At 41.3% G+C, this 22,550-nt stretch overlaps 1 protein-coding gene across 5 annotated transcripts in view; it reads left to right on the forward strand.

The window, feature by feature from the left end:
* PDE1C (phosphodiesterase 1C) overlaps positions 1-22,550 on the forward strand; it is a 521,012-nt gene that overhangs the window by 222,054 nt on the left and 276,408 nt on the right. For 2 of the 5 annotated variants that reach the window (XM_012779005.2, XM_076006324.1), the window contains exon 2: positions 14,473-14,499. The exons of the other annotated variants lie outside the window; for them this stretch is intronic. In XM_012779005.2, the coding sequence (XP_012634459.2) occupies positions 14,473-14,499 (27 nt within the window). The remainder of the gene's footprint in view (positions 1-14,472; positions 14,500-22,550) is intronic. 5 annotated transcript variants of the gene reach the window in all.

Here is a 22,550-nt window from a genome sequence, read left to right on the forward strand (position 1 = left end):
TACAGTGAGCTATGTATTTATTCTGGGCAGAGTCCTTAGAGTTACAATTCCTTTCATTGATGTCAACCTTTTGCAAAGATGCAAAGTAACCTTTTGCAAAGATGAGAAGAAAACAAGGAGTCATCCAGTCAGCCCAGAATAAACCAGTCCAGAATTCTGAGCTGTTTTTATGGACTACTGGAAAAGCTTCTTCTATGGACTTGGGTTATGGCTTGAGTCCAAGTGGACCTTCTCTGTGCTCACCTTTCATTGGTAATTCCCAAAAGAGAGGGTTTGTTTGGGTCTATTTGCTGTCATGCAACGGGGAGCTATTGGACAGAAATCCCCTAGGTCACCTTGGAAGTAGTTGGCCTCTCATTTGTTCTAGGTAACAGGATTCTCCTACAAATCAATCCCCAAGAGCTTTAGTTACTTTCCTTAAAGAGTTTCTGGGTGACATCCTTTTGTAGCTCACCCAGCGCAGTATTGAGAGATATATAGAAGTTTCTGAATGGAGGGAACAGTGTGTGTGGAGGTACAGAGGCATGGGAGACCTTCGCATGTCAAGGAGGAGAGAGAGAGAATGCTGGAAAGGAGGGCCTGGGTCAGGTTGGGGTGCATGACATTTAAAAAATTTTGCTTTTTGTTTTACTCAAAAGTATGCATGCTCGTAGTTTAAGGAGGTGAGCATTTGAACATATTTTACTATATAACAAAAGAGTGTTGTGTTCCAGGCATTCTCCTTTCATGTCTTCTAGAGAAATCTTTTCTTTTTAAATTGGTACATGCTATTTTAAGGAGTTTGTATTTTATCCTTTCCATTATAAAGAATTGTTTAAAGATGTTAAGCTGGAGTGTAACAAGATGAGGTTTGAGTTTTAGGCTGGTAAACCTGGAAGAAGGGCAGAGGACAGATTGGGGATGAGACTTGTTGCCTGGAGACTGGTTGGGGAAGATGCCCAATTGGGATTGGGGATAGTGCTATGAAGATGGAAGAATGGGGGCGCATTTGAAATGAGAATTGGTACAACTTAGATTTGGAGCCTAGAGCAAGAAAAATAAGTTGTCTTCCAAGTTTATTTTGGCTTAGATGTCTTAGTGACATTTCCCTTGCTAGGGACGATGGAGAGAAGCACAGGCTTGGATCAAGCAGAATGGTAACCTTCCTAGGGTGTAGGCATACTGCACTGGTGCCTCTGGAATGTCAAGTGGCTGTTGGTGATGTCAGTCTGCAGCTGTGGAGAGAGCTGCGGCCTGAAGTGGTGCGTCTGAGAGTCTTGGTTCTTAGTTAAAGCCTTGCAAGCAGGTGACCCAGGGAAGGGGGCATGACCTGAATCTCATCAAAAAAGCAATTCCAGAAGAATGCTTTAAAAATTATTGTTTATTTCCCCAAGATTACATATTTAGTATTTTAATTTGTCCTTCTACTATCCCATTTAATTGGAATTATCAGATCTTTCGGCACATTTTTATTGGACTTCTATTACATACTAGGGAGTAGGACCTTCAGAGGTGATGTGAAAATATCAGAAGCAGAGCCCCACCCTCAGGAAACTTAGAGCCAGATGGTTCTTATATATGTGAAAAGTTAAAAAATAACAGTAAAAGATAGGGCAATAATTAATTTCTGAGCGATAATGACACCACATACTAACGTTCAGAGATACAAGACATTTGTGTTTGAGGGATTGTTTTTGAATCTTTCTTTTCTTAATAAAGATCAAGTGTAGTCTCTCTGAAATATGTTCTTAAAGTATATTAAAGGGGATAAATAAATGAATATCAAAAAGAGTAAGTAGATACATTTCTGGTGACATTTTCTTTACTTGAATACTACTGCAGTGTATTAGCACATCATTGCCTGCTTATTGTAATTTGCTTGTGCTAACTTATTAGCTAATTACAATTCAGTATTTAACAGCTAAGGGCTTATTATTTTGGCCAGCATTTACAGTATGCCTCTGTCGGTTGGGAAGCAACTCTAAGCAGAGAGGTTTCAGCCTTTCCTTCTCCAGTTTCCTGCCCTTAATTTTCTTTGGCTCATAGAAAACTACTTTCTTTGGTTCCTGTTTCCCCATATGAAGGGAAAGTGCCTATACAATCTACCTCATGGCTTTGTAAGAAACCACTAAAACAAATAATTGTTAAATATTAGGCACATAAAACTGTCCATGACAGCTTTGAGAATGACCATCCTAATTTCCCAATAGCAATAAAAAATGAATTGTATGACAAGTGGAACACTCTATTTCTGGAGGGAGTATGCTGAATTCGTGTAAAGTGTTGGTGTTCTTCGGGCTTTTATTGGAGTGTACTCTTTATACAAAGTCCTCGTGACAGTTATTATTAAACAAAATAAATGAGTCTTAATGAGCATAAGAAAAACCTGGATGTTCCTAGGTTGTGAAATTATGGAAAAGCTTAAGAGAGTGGTTTAATCCTGAAGATATAAAAATTGATAATTATAGGTAGTGAGTTTTATTTATATATTTGAAGGAATACACACACATCTATATGCAGGAAACTCAATCATTATTCATTCGCTCAGCAAATATTTCCCTAGCACAGTGTGCCTGGCACTGTGCTAGGCACCAGAGTTATAGTTGGGAACATGACGAAGGCTCCCTCAGGGTCTGTGCAGCCAACAGGTAGGGCAAGTAGTAAACAATATTTCCACAAACAACTGTTTACTGTGATGAGTGTCACAAGAAGTCCAGTACAGGGTGCTGTGAAACAGAAGAGAGGGCTCAAACCTGGTCCAGGATTCAGAGAAGGCTTCTCTGAAGGAGTGAGGTAGAAGCTGAGATATGAAGAATTTAAATAGTAGGTATTAGTTAAGAGTCAGGGAAGAGTGTTCTCGGATATTCAAAGTCTGGGATCTTTGCACATGAATACCAACACTTTATATCACAAAGATCCAAAGATGGGAAGGAACATGGGGTCTCTGAGAAAATGCAAAAAGGCCTGTGGCAAAGATGGGGAGGAGGCCCAAGGCTTCACGAAACTGAGAGGGCCTGATCCTGCCTCTTCCACAGCCAGGGGAAGCCATCGTCTGTAGGCGGGGATTTGGGAGCTTTTTAGGAGGTAGACCCAACAGGACTTCAGGTGGGAGTGGGGAACTTGCCACCTTGTGATTCCAAGATTGTTCTTTTTTAAGCACCAAAGGAGGCAAGAAAAGCTTCAACTTTCTCTGCTGTGCCCCTTTTAATAAAAGGATTCGTTCTGTAAAATTTGGATTCAGTCAAAAGGCTGCACTTAAGGACCCACAAGGCCACATGTGGCGTTAAGGCTGCAAGTTCCCGACCCCTGCAGAAGGTTTCTAGCTTGAATCCGCAGGTGCTATTTACTTAGATCTGGGTCAAGAGGGAGGGGCCCATTTGCAGGTTTGGTTGTGGGTAAGAGCAGAGTGCATGGTGGGTAGAGATGATGAGTTCTGTTTTGGACATATTGGATGAGAGGGGAGATATGAGGACAGCACAAGCAATTGGGTAAATGGGTCTACAGATTGAACAGAAGGTCTGGATTGGAGATCTCATCTACATCCCAGCAAAGCAAGAAGAAAAATTATGTGTGTATGTGTGTGTCTGAATGATGCTAAATTAATATTCCTATAAAATTTACAAGTAGAGAGAACATGGTTTTAGTGGGACCCCTAAGTAGTCTGACAGAAGGTTCTAGGAAACCAAAATTTATATTTTCTCATTGGCATTTACTTGTTCAAAATATTGACATTTCCTTAGAATGGCCAGTTAGTAATCATACCTTTACTTGAAACTCTTATACTGACTACTTGGTATAACGCCCATCACAAACATAAGTTTGAAACAGAGACAGAAACCTGGGGCTAGGCATGGTCATTCTCACAATTTCAAGGGCAGAAAGAGGCCATGACTCAGGGAGCCAAATGAGATGAGGCCCTCATCATGGACCTTCAGGGAGATAGAAGGCACATACCAGGCAGCTGAGTTCTGTAGCCTGGAGCCCAGCCAGCTGCAGAGCGGCGGGGTGAAGTGTGGCTGGGTGGAGGCTCCTGGCCCCTGCAGGAGGTCTTTCTGCTGTTTAGGCTCCAGTGAGTGGGCTCAGCCTCCCTGCGCCTGTGCCAGAGCTGACCCACCATGGGCAAGGATGGGCCTCGTCTCTGGGGCAGTCCACAGTTCCAGCCATGGCGCTTGCCCTCCACCCACGTCTACCCTTCATTCACGCCCTTTTTCTGCTCTTTAAGGCCTTCCAAAGATGGTCCTCTCTCCCTTTGCTTCCACCCAAGGGCCTGTTGCAAGGACTCTACAATACTCTGACAAAATATAGCTTTCCTTACCTTCAAGGCCACCAGCAGAGTGACAATTTAGACAATCAGTGTGAGAATGTATTAAGCATTTTGGCTGAAAGTTATTATTGGGCATCCAAATGCATTGAACTCATGTTTATCTAGATTCCAAACAATCAAAATGTCCGAAATAACCTGGACTTTTTTTTTTTTAACCTTCTATAGACATTCCTAATAAATATGATAGTGAAAGATTAATCTTTGAAAGCTCCTTCCAGGTATGTTTTAGGAGCAGTTCAAATTCAGACTAATATTCTACCATGTTTTTGTCCACCTATCTGACTTTTTTTTTGAGTCAGAGTCTCACTCTGTTGTTCGGGCTAGAGTGCTGTGGAGTCAGTCTAGCTCACAGCAACCTCAAACTCCTGGGCTCAAGCAATCCCTCTGCCTCAGCCTCTCGATTAGCTGGGACTACAGGCATGTGCCACCATGCCTGGCTAATATTTTCTATATATTTTTAGTTGGCCAATTAATTTCTTTCTATTTTTAGTAGAGACGGGAGTCTCGCTCTTGCTCAGTCTGGTTTCGAACTTCTGACCTTGAGTGATCAGCCTGCCTCGGCCTCCCAGAGTGCTAGGATTACAGGCGTGAGGGACCGCACCCGGCCCACCTGTCTGACTCTTGTCTAAGAATGGCTCTGAGGAGTCATTCAATATCTTTTTTTAAGCCCCTTTGTAGAAGTATATTACATTTAGTATACTGATGCATGTGACTGCTACTGGAAACCTTGTCTACTAATTGTGAGGAACTATAATATAAACACTTTCATATATAGGGTCCTGTGTATCTCATGGGTGAAATATAAGGATTAATTATCATAAATCAGGTATCATAAATGTTGTTTAGAACTACCATTCTGTCTATAAAATCTCTAGCTGATATGAGTCATTTGTTAAAAAAAAAGAAAGAATTGTTCAAAGCACTCATTTCTGGGAAATTTGGCATAGTTTCAGTTTCAGTGAAGGTAGTTACTGTAGCTCAGGAGAATTTAATTCCAATGCTCAACTGATTTCGGTTGACAGAAGAACTCAAAATGGTCCCAAGAAATGCATCTGATAGTTGTTTTTTTCCCCCATGTATTTTGGACAATGGCTTCATTTTGCCATATTTAAATTGCTGAGATTTACAGAATAAATGTCCAGAGAGGCTTACATAGATGGTGCTACTACAAGACAGGGTTTTAGAGGAAATAGGAAAGACTTCTGCTCCCAAGGAGCCATGACACTGACCCAAATTCACCTGAAAGTGTAAATGGCTGGCAGGTGCTTTCTGCCAGGAGTAGGTTTTGATAAGAGTTTGGAGGAAGGGCATAAAGTGGAGAGTGGGAAGGAACACTATTGGGAGTGGACAGGCAAGGCTTAGAAAAATTAGACTGTCATTGATGTCAGATTTGGCAGAAGATGCAGTTGTTGTTCTGGCTAAATCTACAGAGGGAGAAAACACAGCAGAGAATTGAAGCAGCTCTCTGGATAATTGAATTTGAAAAAAACTACTCCTCCCCTAATTACAGGGATATGCCTGTGAAGGGTGAGATTTTGTCTTAATCCTTTGGATTTATCTCCACTTTGGCAGTGCTGTCACAGATATTAAGAGATATTTTTGTTTTCAGCCTTTCTCATTGATGTTTATTTAAATAGGAGCCAGGCTCCCAGGAACGAGGTCACAAAAATCTCTTCCATTCCCACCCACACAGTTTTGCTGTACTTATAACACAGCAAGTGGTTGTAAATACGTGAATAGAGGAATAAATCATTTATGCAAAAAACATACTACTTGGACTTCTACAAGCATGACATTTACTTTGTATTTTCTTTCTCTAGGAACCTTTCCTTGTTTTTTCATTGGTGCTACCAAATTAGCTCATTGCCTAGCATTAAGCAATGGATTTTTAGCTAGAGAGAAGGAAATAGAGTTTGGCCTGCTTGAAAACCCTTGCTTTCCAAAGGAAGATTTCAACTTTCTTTGGGGAGGGGTCCCATTTGGGGCCTCTTTGTAATCAAAGTGCTGGAATTTTTAACCTAAGCTCAAGAGAGAAACAGGCATGAAGAGGAGATTTGGATGCTGTGCCTGGCCAGCTGTCTGCAGGCAGAGGAGGGGCTGGGGAGGGAGAACAATGAATAGAGGGGCCACTGTGGGAGCACAGGAGCCCCGGACACAGCCTAGATTTGCTGTGTGAGTTGGTCCAGTTCCAGGTGGGGCTTCCTGTGGGGGTTGTGTGGATTAGGTTACCTTCCTCTCAAAGCTTTCTCCACTTCCCACTGCTTGGCCAGTGCTGGATAGAAACACACTTGCTCCCAGGAGTGAGTGAAGAATGGATTGTCTTTATTTACAGCTCTGTTTCAAATCAGTGTCCTCCCAATCTTTGAATTCACCATCCCCACCCCCAAAGCACACTGTCAAAGGCTTCCTTCATTTGAATTTGATCTCATCACTTTTGGCTAAACATTCTGGAGTTTGGTGTCTTTGGGAGATTGCTGTCCCTAAATGCGGTCTTCCTTTTCTTAGAGGGCTAGAGAGCAAGAGTCTGTAGAACAATTTCCTTCAAACAGAAGACCTAGAAGTTTTCTTTGTTTTGTTGGTTGTTTTTGTTTCTTTCCTAATGGTCGGGCTATACCAGGTGAAAATGTCATTTCATGATTTTTACTTTTTTTTTTTTGTCTTGCCATGGATCTTTGGTTAAGCAGGAAAATAGCATCACTGTGCACATGGAATTTCATTTTGTAGCTCATCACTTAAATATTTGAGCTAATAAGAGAAGAGATTCTTTCATTCTCTCTAGTAATCTTTCTCCCTACTTCTAAATATTCTCGTGGAAGGTGCTGGAAGATCACAAGTTTATATATATTTTCTCATTGGCATTTACTTGTTCAGAATATGGGAAAGACCGCCAGCAATCAATAGCTTTGCAAATCTAGGTTTTAGCACATACATCATGGAAATGAAATCACCGGTATGAATGAGAAGAAATTTAATACAAAGGCTTTCCGTTCTCAGCAACGTGTAGATGAGTTCATACAAATGATGTAAGCAAATTCAGTAGAAGTTCCTTGTGATATTTACTTCTGTTCAGTCTGCACCCCGCATGCCAATGAAAAACAAAACCAGAGGATCAGATGATTGTTAAGATCCTTCTCACTCACTTCATGCTTATTTGTGGCATTTTATCTCAGTCCACTTTCCCACAAGTGAGACACATGTGATGAAAACTCGTGAGAACATGGAGTTATCTGTCTGAGTCTTGCTGTGCGCTTTGTTTTTCTCTGAGCCTGTCCTCCAACTTCCTCTCCCTTGGGGGAGCTGAGAGCTGAGAACCAAGCTCCCGAAGCTGTCTGTGTGTCGGCAGCAGCAGTGGTCTCTGTAGGGAAGGGTGGAGACAGGATCCCATGCGACTTGAAGTGTGAGTCATTGTTATCCAGAAACCCCAGGAAACACAGAAGGCAGAGCTGGAATTCTCATTGTATGTGTGCAGTTGTTGCATATTCAACTTTCCATATCAGAAAAATCTTCTTGTGCCCAACTGGGAGGTATCTTGCTGTCAACTAGAAAATGCGAGTACAAGTTTTGGTTCTTCAAAGCCAGCTTGTTAGAATATTAAGCCTATTTATAAACCTCATTATTGCAGCACCCATATGGCTCTTGCTCAAAGACACTCACTTTAAAAAAATGAAAGATTGCCAGGCGCTTCATGGTTTAGCATCAATGTTTAATTGACTCGCACTTATCTAGGCTATTAGAAGCGATTTCCAAATCATCCGTTTGACTTTGGAGTACTCAATATTGGACTGCAGGTGTGCCCAGTATTTTGGGAACTCCTAGCCATCAACAAACAGATAAAGCTCCGTGAGAGCATCCTTGCTTTCACCTCACTGTTGTTTCTTGCAGTTTCCTGCTTGTTTATACTCTGCCACTAGGCAGGTCCATCCTTACTGTAGATGGAATTACTACGTAGGCTTGCTTAATCTCATTCTTTTTCTCCCTGACTGAGGGCAGGACACGTAAAATGAAATTCTGGGTTTAGAAGCCTCTGCTAGGTGACACAGCCATGGAGAGCTGTGGGGAACCTTTTTAAATATTGGGGGTCAGTGCTCTTTGCCCTTTGGTGATGCTCCTGTCTCAGAAACCCCTTGTCAGAATGTGACCATCTAGATATAAATGGACTGCACACGCACACATACACACACCATGTGATACCTCTTGGGAAATCCACAGGTCCATAGACACATTCTGGACCCAAACAGACATTGATTTTCAGGGAAGACCAGTAGTCTTTTAATTTGCTTAAGAGCTAAATGAGTATGGGTCAATTAATAATTCTAGTTATAGCACATGATTATCTCTGCATTGAGTGACACCTTCTTGAGAGTGCTTAGGGATGCTGTGTAAGCAAGTCATTGTGCTCAGTTTTTAGGGAGTTATTGATAAAAAGGATTTTTGTTAAAAGATAATTTTAGTTATTTCTGAGGATTATGATGACATCCACTTCATAAACACCCAGTTTTATCTTCTTCTTTCCTACCTTCTGAGCAGTAGCCCAGCTTCGATATGCGAGGGAAGTGTGTAGCTCTGCTAGGTTAAGTGGGACACAGCTGGAATGGGTGGCAGGGTGCACAGACCACAGGGTCCCTTGGGCATGGGGGAGAGCTGGGCTTGGTATCAGCTCATCCTCCTCCTAGCAGAACTGAGATTAGCACCTGCTTTCTTTGTGGTTCATGTGTTCCAAGATAAGGAGAATGGGGACCATTCAATTTTTCCATTCTAGAAAGGCAATCTTCAACCTTATTTTTTCTTGCCTTTAATCAATGAAAGCCTTTTTCTTTTGCAAACAAAATTATAAAACCTATTAAATTATAATACCATTATTATTTATTCAGTACTATTGTTTTTAACACAGTAGCTGACTCTTTCTTGAACATTTCCTGGATGCCCAGAATTGTGCTAAATCCTTTTCATTCATCATTACACCTAACTCTCACATCACCCTGTGGGGGGGGGTATGATCGTTACCCACATTTTACAGATGAGGAAACTGGTGGTTGGAGAAGTGACAGAAGTTGCTAAAGGTTACACAGCTTATTGGATGCAGTAAGTTGGAGAAGGGATTGAGCCCAGGCAAGTGATCTTAAGGAGTATGCTGTAATCCCTCTCCTTGAAAAAACAAAAGTGGACAGACAGATGAAGCCCCATGTGGGGTGTGCGTGCGTGCGTGTGTGTGTGTGTGTGTGTGTGTGTGTGTGTGTGTGTGTGTGTAAAGGGTGGGGCCCATCCTGGGAAGCGGAGTTTGCAGAGCCCTACTTTAGACCTTCTCTGAGGTGGTTTCCTCAGCCTGGCCTTGCGAAGATGACCTGTCTTCCACCCTGGCATGACCCGGGCTTCCCTCCCTGTCCCATGCTGCCAGCTTTGCCAGGCCTCAGAGCACAGCAGTTTCCGGTTATTCTCTGCTTTCTCCATCAGCTCAGTCTGGCTCCATGAATGTTGAGATTTGTGCTGCCTTGTTTCAAGTTTCAAAAAATTATAAATTTAAAGTAAGTTTGAAAAACAAAACAAAACATTTAAAAATATTCCCTTTATCTTTCAGGTTGTGAGTCAGGGATAAATTCTCTTGAAATTCTTAAAAACAAAAGGCCAAGAATAAACTGGGTTCCTTTTCCAGCTCATTTCCTGCATTTGCATGCATAGAACCCAGTATGTTTTATTGTTATTGGTTTTGTTTGTTTTTGTCTGGTGCCTGAGTTTCCTGGTGGAATCCTTTGACTTTTTTGCATAATTTTCTCAGTTTTCTTTGAAGGCTTCGGAATCTGCTTTCTGTCTTAGCCACTTTAAGTTTCTGTATCCTTAGGCAAGTTATTTAACCTCTCTCAGACTCACTTGTGTCAAGTGTAGAGTGAATAAAAGCTCCCGGGGTTTGTAGGAGTCTAAGTGAGTTAATTTGAGTAACGGGTATGGAACAGAGTTGCTGCTCATCAGTCATGAGCTCCCCAGCCTCCTCTCATTGCTTTCCTCCCATGTGCAGGAAACCATGGCCATGGTAGATGTCCTCGCTGCTCATAGTAAATGATTGTCACACAGAAGGAAAAAGAATAAAAAGCACTCTGTTAAACAGAAGGAAAAAGATAAAAATCAATTTCTGAATAAATTCATTCATGCATTCAACAACAACACATTGGGCAGCTGCCATTTGGCAAGCACTGTGTGTTAGGCAAGGGAGAAACACTGGCAGATAGTGGACAAGCCATCATTCTTGCCATCAGCATAACAGATCATAACCACTACTAGTCAAAAGTGCAATGATGTGAGTAAGCTCTGGCCACCATGGGACACACAGAAGGAGCGTTATCCAGTGTGGGAGGCCCTAGAAAATCTTTGGGAGGAAGTAATGTCTCAGCTGAGAACTGAAGGATGAGTAGGGCTCAGCCAGGCCTCACCCACCGTGTCCAGGCAAGATGAGCTGAGAGTTGGTTCTTGAGTGGAGTCATTTCTGTGGAATTGCATTAGCTCTTGTGCTTTGAGTGCTGACCTCCAAACTCCAGTGTACGATGATGCTATTTGGAATGAGTTTGCCTTGGTTTGGGGGCTGTGTGTAATTGAGACAAGATGGGAAAGGAAAACTTTACAACTTATGAAGCCAGGAATGCATCTATGAAGGGAGTGTCAGGAAGGTGAGTTGGACTGAAAATCAGAGTTCTGGTCTCCCTGTCTTTGTCTACCAGATACACAACCCATCTTTTGACAGGTATGGATGGTAGCTGCAAAGAATTCATTTATTTAGCCAACAGATATTTGTTGCATGCTGACCATGTGCCAGTCAAGGTACAAGCCCTTGGGATAAGATAGGCAGATTTGTGACGGGACCCCTAACCTCAAGAAACCCAAAACTAGGAGCAAATGTTCTTTCCATGGCAGGTGCGGTAGCTGGCAAATTTAATACATTATTACCTGGCAAATTTAATACATTATCTCATCTGAGATCACTCCATCCATTTTTATAGATGCAGAAAGCAAAGCTTGATTTGGCACAAAACTTGCTTGAGGTCTCATGGCTAGAAAGGGTGAAGTTGGGTTTTAAACCAGGTCTATCACAGAGCCCTGTGGTTTTTCCACGTAGTCACAGACATGAGATGATGCAACGCCACAGAGGATGGAGTGTGGTAGGTTTCAGCATACTCTAAGAGCACAGAGGAGGGTGTATAATGCTGCTTCCCACAAGAGGTGACCCCTCTCCACCCAGGTATCATCTTTTTCTAAATATATACATTTTATTACTTTTCCTGCTTAACTCTGTCCTTAGCACTTTTCTGCCTTACCTTCTGCTATCTCACTCCATATTACCTGCTTGCTGGGTGGGTTGGAGGCCACTAGGCATGCCCTTCTTACCTGCTTGCTGCGTGCTTCCACAGTTCTCCCTGTTGAAGTCCCACCCATCAATCCAGACTACCCCTGCCACAAAGCTTCCTTGAGCCATTGCTTATATTTGTTGTTATCATAAGATAACACTTTAGGTGCATGTCTTAACTTTTTTCCTATAATTCAAGTTCTTTCAGAAGGTGGATCTCACAGAGTTAGGTGGATTAGCAATGTATGTTAAGTGCTTATTACTAGTAGGTGCCAAAATGAAGCTTTTTCTTATTTTTGTCCATCTTTGATTCTTTCAGGACTCCCAGCAGTGCCTTTTTATAGTCCTTTGGCAAATGTTGGGAGAATTCAATGGAAGCCAGTAGCAAAAGTTGTCTTCTTCTGACTCCTGAAGGTACCTGCTGCTGATAGGATTAGTTGGGCTTCTAAGTAGAAGCCAGGGGCATCTGCCTGGCCCAACTGCCTCTTGCCGTTGGTCCCTGCACACTCGCAATGGGTCATGATGCTCCTTAGATCAGTATATTAGACTGCAATGCTAACGAGGCGAAAGGCAGGGGTCACACTCGTAGCTCACAGTGCTCCATGCCTGTGGGTGAAACCTCTGCCCTTGGCTACTACCTGGAGAGCGTGAGCTGTTGCTGGTGACAGGGTCCAAGTGTTAGAGAGCGAATGACCAAAGCACATCCATCACAGCTTTTGGAGAGGGTACAGGCAAACCGCACAAAGAACCTGCCCTCGGGGAGCTGACATTCAGGTGAATTATCTCATTTAATCTCATAACAAGGTCTTTGGAGAGATGCTCTCATTATTCCCACTTTACAGACAAAGAAACTGAAGCTAAGTGAGGTTGAATGATTGGTCCAACACTGTAGAGCTAAGTGCTAGAACCAGGATTGGAACACAGGGAGTTTGCTCTACAGCCCAAGCCCTAACCCACCGTGTTAGTTAATCTTCTTCCCTTATTATATGTGAGATAATTCAAACATGTAAATATCTATCTATATATATACACCATGTTTCCCCGAAAATAAGACAGGGTCTTATATTTATTTTTCCTCAAGAAGACACCCCAGGGCTTATTTTCAGGGGATGTGTTATTTTCCCCTCAGAGTCTCAGCTTGCAGCACGCACAGGATGGCCAGGACCTGACAGGGGGAGCTGACCTTGCTGGTGGGGCTGCCCGCACCTTTCTGGTCACCTCTGGGATAGTAGCTGTCACGATGGGGCAGATGAGAAGGGCTACTCGTCTTCTTTACTGCTCTACCAGGAAATGCATAGGTCGTGCAAATACGCTGTGTAGCCATGCCTATCACTAGGTCTTATTTTCGGGGTAGGGCTTATATTATGCAAATGCTTAGAAATCCTGCTAGGGCTTATTTTATGGGTAGGTCTTATTTTCAGGGAAACACGGTAGATATTCTTAGGTGTGTATATATATCTGTATAGGTGACTATGTATATGTATATGCATATTTTTATAATTTTTTTTCTAATTGTAATAATGCTCATTCTTTAAAGAAAATTTGGAAAATTCATGAAAGTAAAAATAAAAGAAGTGACCTATTAGCCTACTATGCTGGAATCCTCGTCATTCTGATGCATCTCCCTTCAGATAAACAGATAGGAGCACATCTAGGTTCTGTGTGGCACACTGCTGCCTTCACTTAAACGCCTAACACTGCCGTGTGTGTTTTCATTTTAATAGAGATGTCAAAGGCTGTAGTAATCAGAATTTGAAGCCTTTGTACCTTTCTTTCATATTAAGAAAACAGCACACATGGTGTACAGCTATCCGTTAGCAAATCAGCGGCTTGGCTTCCTGGGTGCAGTGACTGTAACGGGAATGCGGGTGTGGAACTAGGGCAGTTGGGAAGCGTTGCCCTTCCTGGGGATGTTACTAGGAATTTTCTCCTTTCGCAGCACTTCCTTTTCTCTAATCCTCCCCAATGAAGAGCCTATTAAAACCTTTTGATAAACTCTTCAGAGTGTATAAAATTGACACAAACACGAAGAACTTTGGGATGTCAGGACAACATCCTTTTGTGGCCATTTTCCCCTTGGATGCCACCATGACCTAGGTGACATGGTCAGGGCAGATGTTATCATTTCCATTTGATAGGTCAAGAAGGCTGATGCACAAGAGATTGGCCCAAGACTAAATGACACTGTATGTTGCAAAGGTGGGCTGGCACTGGGCCTCACCTGCTTCCTGGGGAAGTGCTGGACTGAGCCCTTCACAGGTTCCTGAAGCTGCTTCCACCGTTTGTTTCTAGACTTTTGTCATCGTCCCTTGGCCACTTCTTCATTCTCTGAAGACCTTTCCTCTGATCTCATGGTTTATCTGCTTGGTTACACATTTACATTTAAAAAGGCACCTCAGTGCTGATGTTGGGAGTAAAAGTGACACTATACATAACTGATAATTATTGACTGTTTAGTATGTGCTAGAGAAAAGTAATGCTGTACAAGCCTCTGCTCACCTACTTTGCATCAACCCCATGGACCTGGTAAACGGAAGGGCTGAGATTTGCTGTCTTTAAAGCCTGACCTCAGACAAGATGCTACATACAGTATTTTTAAAGGGGAAAGGGAAGAATATAGGGACAGAGCCATTGAGCTCTTGGGGTGCTATTTTTTAACTGTAAAGATGTAGAGTCTGTATACAACTTCTCACTAAGCTTTGAAACCCATATGCTTCACTGAGGGAGCCCCCTATGAAGGATTGACCTCCATACTCATCCCTGCTGAAGTCACCCCTTTCTTACCCACTGCTTGCCACAGCCCCTTTTCTGATATGTGTTTATGCTTCTTTTCCTACAGGAGGAAATATAAGAAAACGTCCCAGAGGTAAGGATATCTTTCTGAGCTGTGATTGGTTGAATCATTTGTGGCCCAACTCTTCGCAAGTCTGGCTTGTGGTGGACTGAAATTGTAATAAACAGGCTCTTGGTTGCATCTCAGCATGTTGCTTGCTTTATCTCCCGATCGCTGTTGCTGCTGTAATTAAAAATTGATCGCAGGCATCTAGTGTGGCACAGTAGGTGGACACCTTCACATGAGAGTGGATCCTGTGGATTCAAAAACTTGTTCCTGCTGCGTTGTCTACTGATTTCACTGAAACCTTGACCGGAGAGGGACTGGGCTGGCAGAGGCTGAAGGCTTATGGAGGGGAACACAACCAGGTCTTTAAATACACTTTTAGTGTCTGAATTCCCCTTTGCCTGATTTGCAGACAAAATGCTACAGAGCTCAAAGTATAAGTTCAGACTGCTTTAAGGGCAGTGGTAGTCCTTTGATTTGGCTGTGGAAAGGGTTATTTTAAGCAGAACACCATCTGCCATCACCCCCTGTGTACCATGGAAAGTGAATCTACAAAGATGAGGCCCCAGCCTGGCTCAGGGCTGTGCTTTGCAGACCCTTGGAGTGAGGAGCCATGGTGGGATCCGGTGTACACTGGCCCTGGCATGTGTGGCTATTAAACTTTGGACTTACATCCTCTGTGTTTATAGTTTAACAAAAATGATTCACCAGGTCTTTGAGTGCATGGTCTCCCAGCACCAGTGGGAAGCACATTTTAATTCCTCATTAAAGTGCCCTTTGACAGATGTTGTTTGCTGATTTGAAGGGGCAGCATGTGTATTTGTGCAAGCATACAGGTTGTTTATATGGAGAGGGTGGGTGGATTCTCTCAATAATAAAATAATGAAATGAGCTTAGGAAATGTCAGGTACTTCATGGTGGAATTTATTCATTGGTTTATCTTTTAAAAATTATACATATTTAAGGTATATAATATGTTTGAGATATATATATATAAACACATATTAATATATATACACACATAGTATAATAATTACCACAGTCAAGCAAATTAACATATTCATTACCTTACAAGTTCATTCATTGGTTCATCTTGCATGCACTGTTTTTTGACAGTGATTTGTTTTCATAAGTTTAATTGGACAATAATAGCACAGAAGGCCTCCCATGACTGCCTTTATTTCTCTAGCATCATCTCTTGCCACTTCCAACCTCTCCTCTCCATTTCTTAAACTTTAGTGATGGCTCTCCATCAAAATTGTGATTCTAAAGGTTCAGCTGATCATGGATGCTCTCTTAGGATGAGCTTCGGTAAACTCTTAGTACATGTATTTATCTTAGGTGTATCTAAGAGTGTAAACCTCAACTGTGTTGGGGGCTTTTCTTGAATTAGGTGAGACAAAGTACATCAGTTTCAAAGTTACCCAAGAAATTAGTCAGGCCACCAGCGAGTGGATAAATATTGCTTGTTATGATAATATATTGTGTTTTTGAACAGGCTGATGCTTTCCTCATGTATGCTATTCCTTCTTCCCTGCCTGAACCCTGGCCCGTCTCGTGTTTAATACTCTTTGAACTATGTCTGCCTTCTGTGTGCTCCTGTAGCTGCCCTGGTCTCTCCTTGTTTCTCCTTGCCCAACTGAGAGCATCTTGTCTATTATGCCTTTCTGGTGTCTCACGCAGTGTGTGGAATATAGCAGCCCCTTAGTAAATGTTGTTGAATGCATAAATACTAACTGTTCTTCTTAGGGACTGTGCTCTTTTAAATCGATGTGTTTTTCAGACTGTTGGTGATGGCACTGAGAAGAAATGCCACAGCTGTATCTTATACAACTCAGTTGAATTGATTAAAACATAAACCTAAGTTATTTTCCCTTAATCTATAGACTCCCTATTTTACATACTAAATAACATCATGTGAATCTTTCTAGGATTTTTTTCAGGAAAAGTCTGAATGAATTCTAGAAGCGTCAGAATTGGGATGGCATGATCCAATGAAAACCTGACAAGAGTACTATTTCCTATGGCTCATATTCTTTTCTTAATAAAAACAATGCTCTAACATAAGTCTAGTCCCATGGGCCTCTCATTAAGGAGAGGCATTGGGAATGTACAGTTGTGCTGTATAACAAGGTTTCAATTAACAACAGATTATATATACAACGGTGGTCTCGTAAGATTATGATGGTGCTGAAAAATTCCTATTGTCTAGTGACTTAGTAGCTATAGTAACAGTGTAGTGCAGATCATTACGTTTTCTATGTTTAGATGTGTTTAGATATACAAATACTATTGTGTCAAATTGCATACAGTATTCAGTACAGTATGTATATATTCAACATGATGTACATCAACATGATGTACATGATGTACATGTTTAGATGTGTTTAGATATACAAATACTATTGTGTCAAATTGCATACAGTATTCAGTACAGTATGTATACATTCAACATATGTACATCAACATGATGTACGTGTTTGTAGCCTAAGAGTAATAGGCCCTGCAACATAGCCTGGGTGTGTAGTAGGCTCTACAATCTAGGTTTCTGTAAGTACACTTTATGATATTCGAACAATGATGAAATTGCCTAAAGACACATTTCTTAGAATGTAGACTCATCATTAAGAGATGCATGACTGTACTTAATGCAGGTGCCAAAATATTTATTCTATTTTATTGAGAAGAGTTTGGAAAGCACGTTCTAAAGAAATAGGGTTGTTTAGACTTTTGGTTCACCAAGTGCTTGGAGCCCACAATTCAGTCTAAAAGGCAAGTGTCTGCTTTTCATTGTATTTGACTTTGCTATTACAGAATTAAGCAGATTACATGCAGATAAAAAAATCACTAATGTAATTAAAATCTGCCAATAGGTTTCAACAATGACATTTTTAGATGACCATTTTAATCTCACCTTTTCTAATGAGCATTATCTGCTGTGTCCTATGGTTTCCAAATAGTCAGTAGTCCAAAGGAGCAGTATTATAATTTGTTATGCAATGTACGGTGCACAAGTCATTGAGAGAAAAATGAACTAAAACTTTAAAGCTTCCTGGAGGTTGCTATACTTTTTCTAAATATAGTGAGCTTACACAGATGGCTAGCCAATTCTGTCTTGTTCAGGTTCATTGGACTCACAATAGTAATTGCATGTGAACCACTGAGCAGGATGTAAATTAATCACTCAGATTAGAGGACACAGTAGTCTTCTGTAGTAAAAAGTAATTTATCATTTTCACATATACTTAACCTGGGTATGAGATGCCACAAAGTTGCCTCAATTTTATTTTAAGGAGGGATAGACAAGTGAGAGGAAGTTTTATAAGAGAGCTGCTCAAACCTGTCAAGGTTCAAATTACACTGTCAATTTTTTTTTGAGAGTGTGTTTTTGCATATCTGACATAAATGCTGTTGCAGTTTTTGTTATGTCACTATAATAAAAAACAGACTGCCTAGAACCAGATTCTTTGAAGTCATTTAATTTGCAAATTAGTAGAGGATTGGTTTGAACTCTTCTATTTTTAATCAGATACATATTTTTTGTATGAAATTGATCCATGTTCTACTAATGTATCATTGAATAACAAACCATTCTCAATTTAGTGGCTTAAAACAGCCACTTTATTTTGCTCACAGTTTTGTGGGTCAGAAATTCAGGAAGGACTTGGCTGGGTGGTTTGATTCTGACCCACCTGGTGTCAGCTGAGACTGCCAGGGCTGGAGAATCTATCGCTTCCATGATAGCTTCATGTCGGGGGCTTTGGAGATCCTTGTTTCTTCCTCTCTCCCTCTTTATCTGTCTTTCTCTCTCTCTCTCTCCCTCTCTTCCCATATGGCTTCTATCCTCTTGATTATTTCCACATAGCTTGGGATTCTTATTACATTGTGGTCTCAGGGTAATTGCCCTTAGCTGGCTTCCTAGGCCAAGTGTTCTAACAGACAGGAAGTGGAAGCTACTAGTCTCTTAATCATGGTCTGGGTCCAGAAACGGGCACAACGTCACTTCTGCCATATCTTCTTGGTCAAGCTACTGAACCCACCCAGATTCAAAAGAATGGGACATAGACTACATCTCTTGATGGAAAAAGTGTTAAAGAATTTGCATTCTTCTTTAATCCATGTAGCAAACCTTCAGCCTTTTTCAGAAGGATCTTGCTTGAGATCTTTTCTGGGGATCTGTAGATGCAGAGTATGTAGATTTCTCATTGGGTGAATGGTAGATGATTTTAAGTATTTATTGACACCCCCAGTCAGGTGCTGGTCTGTTTGAATGTATGCTTGTCTATTTTATGATTCTTTTGGACTGGTAGTAGCTGTCTGTGATTACTTTTTCATGTTAGGGACAAGCATACCAATGTAAACTCAACTGGTTAATTGGATTCTCACTGTAGTTATTTGGTTTAATAATTAGTCAAATAAAGCTGCTGGCTTCATGTAGGAAAACTAAATGACATAAATGGTATATTAGACAGCTTTAGATTACATAGATTTGATTTGGACATCAAGAGGAAGACAGCCCAGGCTACAAAAATAATCTAACTTTGTTTACACTTTTTTTTTTTTTGCTAAGTTTCATTTTATTTCATTTATACATTTATTTATCATTCAAAACTATGTTAAAGAAAAAAAACCTCCCAGCTTTCAAAGTAATCATCATCCTACTACCACTCAACTGAGGTAGTTATCTATCTTTAAGTATTTCATAAAGTACAAGGCATATCTTTGTAGCCCAAGGGAATATTTTGATGGTAGTGATTCTACTGATTCTTACTTTTACTTTTAACAGAAATGTACTCATCTCTTCCGAGAGCAGAATTTCAATAGAAGTAGTGATGTTATGTGTGTTCTTTACCAGGTGAGCAAGGGCACCAAATAGGTAGGAGGTAAGCTTCTCCTGGCACAGAAAGCCCTATTGGATTGAGTTTTAAATCTATGTGATTAAGGTGAACCATCCTTTAATGTTATGAATGAATCTTGTCCATGAGGGCCAGTCATTCCAAGAGATTTGCAGAAGTGGTGAAATAGTAATTTGACAGCTAGAGAAGATTACACGGTAAGCCTGCTTACCCAGAAAATTCTCATCAGGTTGCTTTTAATACAGCTTTACCTTCAAGTTATCAGATCTGGCTTGAGGAGGTCTCTAAATTGAGAGAGCATGCCAGACCATGTACAAAATAATAGTAAATACATAGAAATAATTAGTTACTTCTGGACTGCCCTTAAAGAAAGGAATTGCTATCAGAGATGACATTGTAAACTGAATCTATATTAGAAGTGCTTCCAACACACACAAACACACACACACACACACACACACACACACACACACACACACACACACACACACACACTCTCTCTCTCTCTCTCTCTCCTATTTTAGTTTGCTAGTGGGATGCTGTGATTGGCCAGCATAATTCAGAGGTAGAGGCACAAATAAAGACATATCCACAAATCTGAGGGACCTCTACAGACACATGTCCAATTTTCATGTGTCTGGACTGGGGAAATACTTTGCTGAGGATGGTTAAGAGTTGAACCACACCAGCTAGTGAAACCTTTATTAGCATGAAGTTTTTATTTATTTGTTTGTTATTAATTATAGCTCTGTTTAGACAGTTTAGGTAGAAATTCTGGCTCTTTATCTAATGCAAAGGCATCTCTCATCTCTTTGATGATTATATTCATAATGACATGCATAATACTTTACAAAAATCTTCTGATTTAACAAAATTTAATACTTACTACAGTATGTATTGGAAATAATAAGATATGTAAAAAATGCCTCCAAATAGGTACACAGGCTTGGAGGTAAGATACCAGTGAATAAAATAATTCTAATAAAATATATAAATCTTATATAATAGATATAAGTATTGAAGGTCATTGGGAGCAATCAGGTCTGTTGGGGTGATACTTACACTATCTTACGCTATTTTCTCGCTAGATTACAACATGAGCCTACAGTGTGGCTTATTCATGGTGCTTGAGAGTATGGGCATATTGAAGTCTAATAGGATAGTTCATAATCTTTTCTCTTAGTTTTCTTCATGTTTTCAGTTCTTGTTAAAATGTATGTTTTGCTGATTCTTTAGGCGTTTTTTTCCCCAAAGGGAAAATGGCTCAAAAATATTCTGGATGCTAGAACGAAGACAGCTCAGGATACAAACATGTGTATAGATAATTGATAAAGTGTATATTGTACATATAGTTAATAGAGTGGCTTTTGTTTGTTGCGAGGCAAAACAAGAAGTTATTCTTTCCCAAGTATGCCTTCTTTCACTTGGATTTTGATGTGGCTCAGTAATCACAATTGATGAGCCCAGTAATTGATTAAATTCTGCAGTGGTTCCCTCTCAGGCCTGTCCGTGTTCAGCCTTCATGAATCAGCGTATTTAATGAGTCATCAACAGAACTGCCACCTTTGCTGTTAATGATGGATTGCTGTGCGTGAGGGGCGGGAAGGTGAGTGTTATCACCCTGTGGGAAGACTGCCTTCTAAGCAGTTGTGTCCTAGGGTGGAACATAGTAAGTAGCAGGTTCATCTTCTGCTGAAACTGTGTCCCCATGTCCTTCCCAGGACATATTAAGGGCCATTGTTGAATTCTGAAGCTCTTTTAACATCTTTGAAATAGAATTGGTGGACCACTGTCTCCTAATTTTGCAATGAAAATGACACCAAAATAACTTGTTGGGAAAGTTAACAGGGTGACATAGGATAAATCATAGCGTGTATGTTTGCATACATACGTACAAGTAACCCTGAATTCTACTACCGTGTTTCCCTGAAAATAAGACAGGATCTTATATTTATTTTTCCTCAAGAAGACACCCTAGGGCTTATTTTCAAAGCCTCAGCTTGCAGCACACACAGGATGGCCGGGACCTGACAGGGGGAGGTGACCTTGTTGGTGGGGCTGCCCACACCTTTCTGGTCACCACTGGGATAGTGGCTGTCATGATGGGGCAGATGAGAAGGGCTGCTCATCTTCTTTACCACTCTGCCACGAAATGCATGGGTTGTGCAAATATGCTGTGTAGCCACGCCCATCACTAGGTCTTATTTTCGGGGTAGGGCTTAGAAAATGCTTAGAAATCCTGCTAGGGCTTATTTTATGGGTTGGTCTTATTTTCGGGGAAACATGGTACTTAGTATTATTGATATTTAGAGGCTAAGGATTAATGGTGACATTAGGGAGGAGAGGATCTTCTAGGAGACAAAAGCCCTTTAATAATATTTTTCTTTGTTTGTGATGACTAATAAATTCTCAGAGTAGTAAGAACAAGTACATCAGCCATTAGAATGTATCCAGTTTACATTCCAAGATTCCCACCTGAATCAGGATGACTTCCTATTGAGGGGTAGCAGCTCAGGGTAAACTAGAAGGAGCAGCAGTAGTGGTGGTTAGAGCCCCCTATAAGAGCTGGATGCTGAGACTTAGCCCACAAAAGATAATGCCCAGACAGTCCACATGGGAAAGGGCCTACAAGTACTGTAATTTCAGGTGAAGCATAGCCAGGGGAGAAAAGAGGGTGATGGAGGGTCTCCATAGATAGCTTTGGGTCAGAGTTCAGAGTATCAGGCAAACCCCTCTCATTCATTCCTTAACTCACTCTTTTTTTTTTTTTTTTTGAGACAGAGTCTCGCTTTGTTGCCCATGCTAGAGTGAGTGCCGTGGCGTCAGCCTAGCTCACAGCAACCTCAAACTCCTGGGCTCAAGCAATCCTCCTGCCTCAGCCTCCCAAGTAGCTGGGACTACAGGCATGCGCCATCATGCCCAGCTAACTTTTTCTATATATATATTAGTTGGCTAATTAATTTCTTTCTATTTATAATAGAGACGGGGTCTCCCTCTTGCTCAGGCTGGTTTCGAACTCCTGACCTCGAGCAATCCGCCCGCCTCGGCCTCCCAGAGTGCTAGGATTACAGGCGTGAGCCACAGCGCCTGGCCCTTAACTCACTCTTTCACCCTGCTAATATAGCAGGAGGAGTCTGGGGAGCACCAGTGTAGGGCTCTAGGCCCGGGGAGGCTACCTAGAAGCTGTGGAGAGTCTAGCCTGGGGAGAAGGGTACTGGGATG

The sequence above is a fragment of the Microcebus murinus genome, chromosome 9, assembly GCF_040939455.1.
Source record: "Microcebus murinus isolate Inina chromosome 9, M.murinus_Inina_mat1.0, whole genome shotgun sequence".
Classification (NCBI taxonomy): Eukaryota; Metazoa; Chordata; class Mammalia; order Primates; family Cheirogaleidae; genus Microcebus; species Microcebus murinus.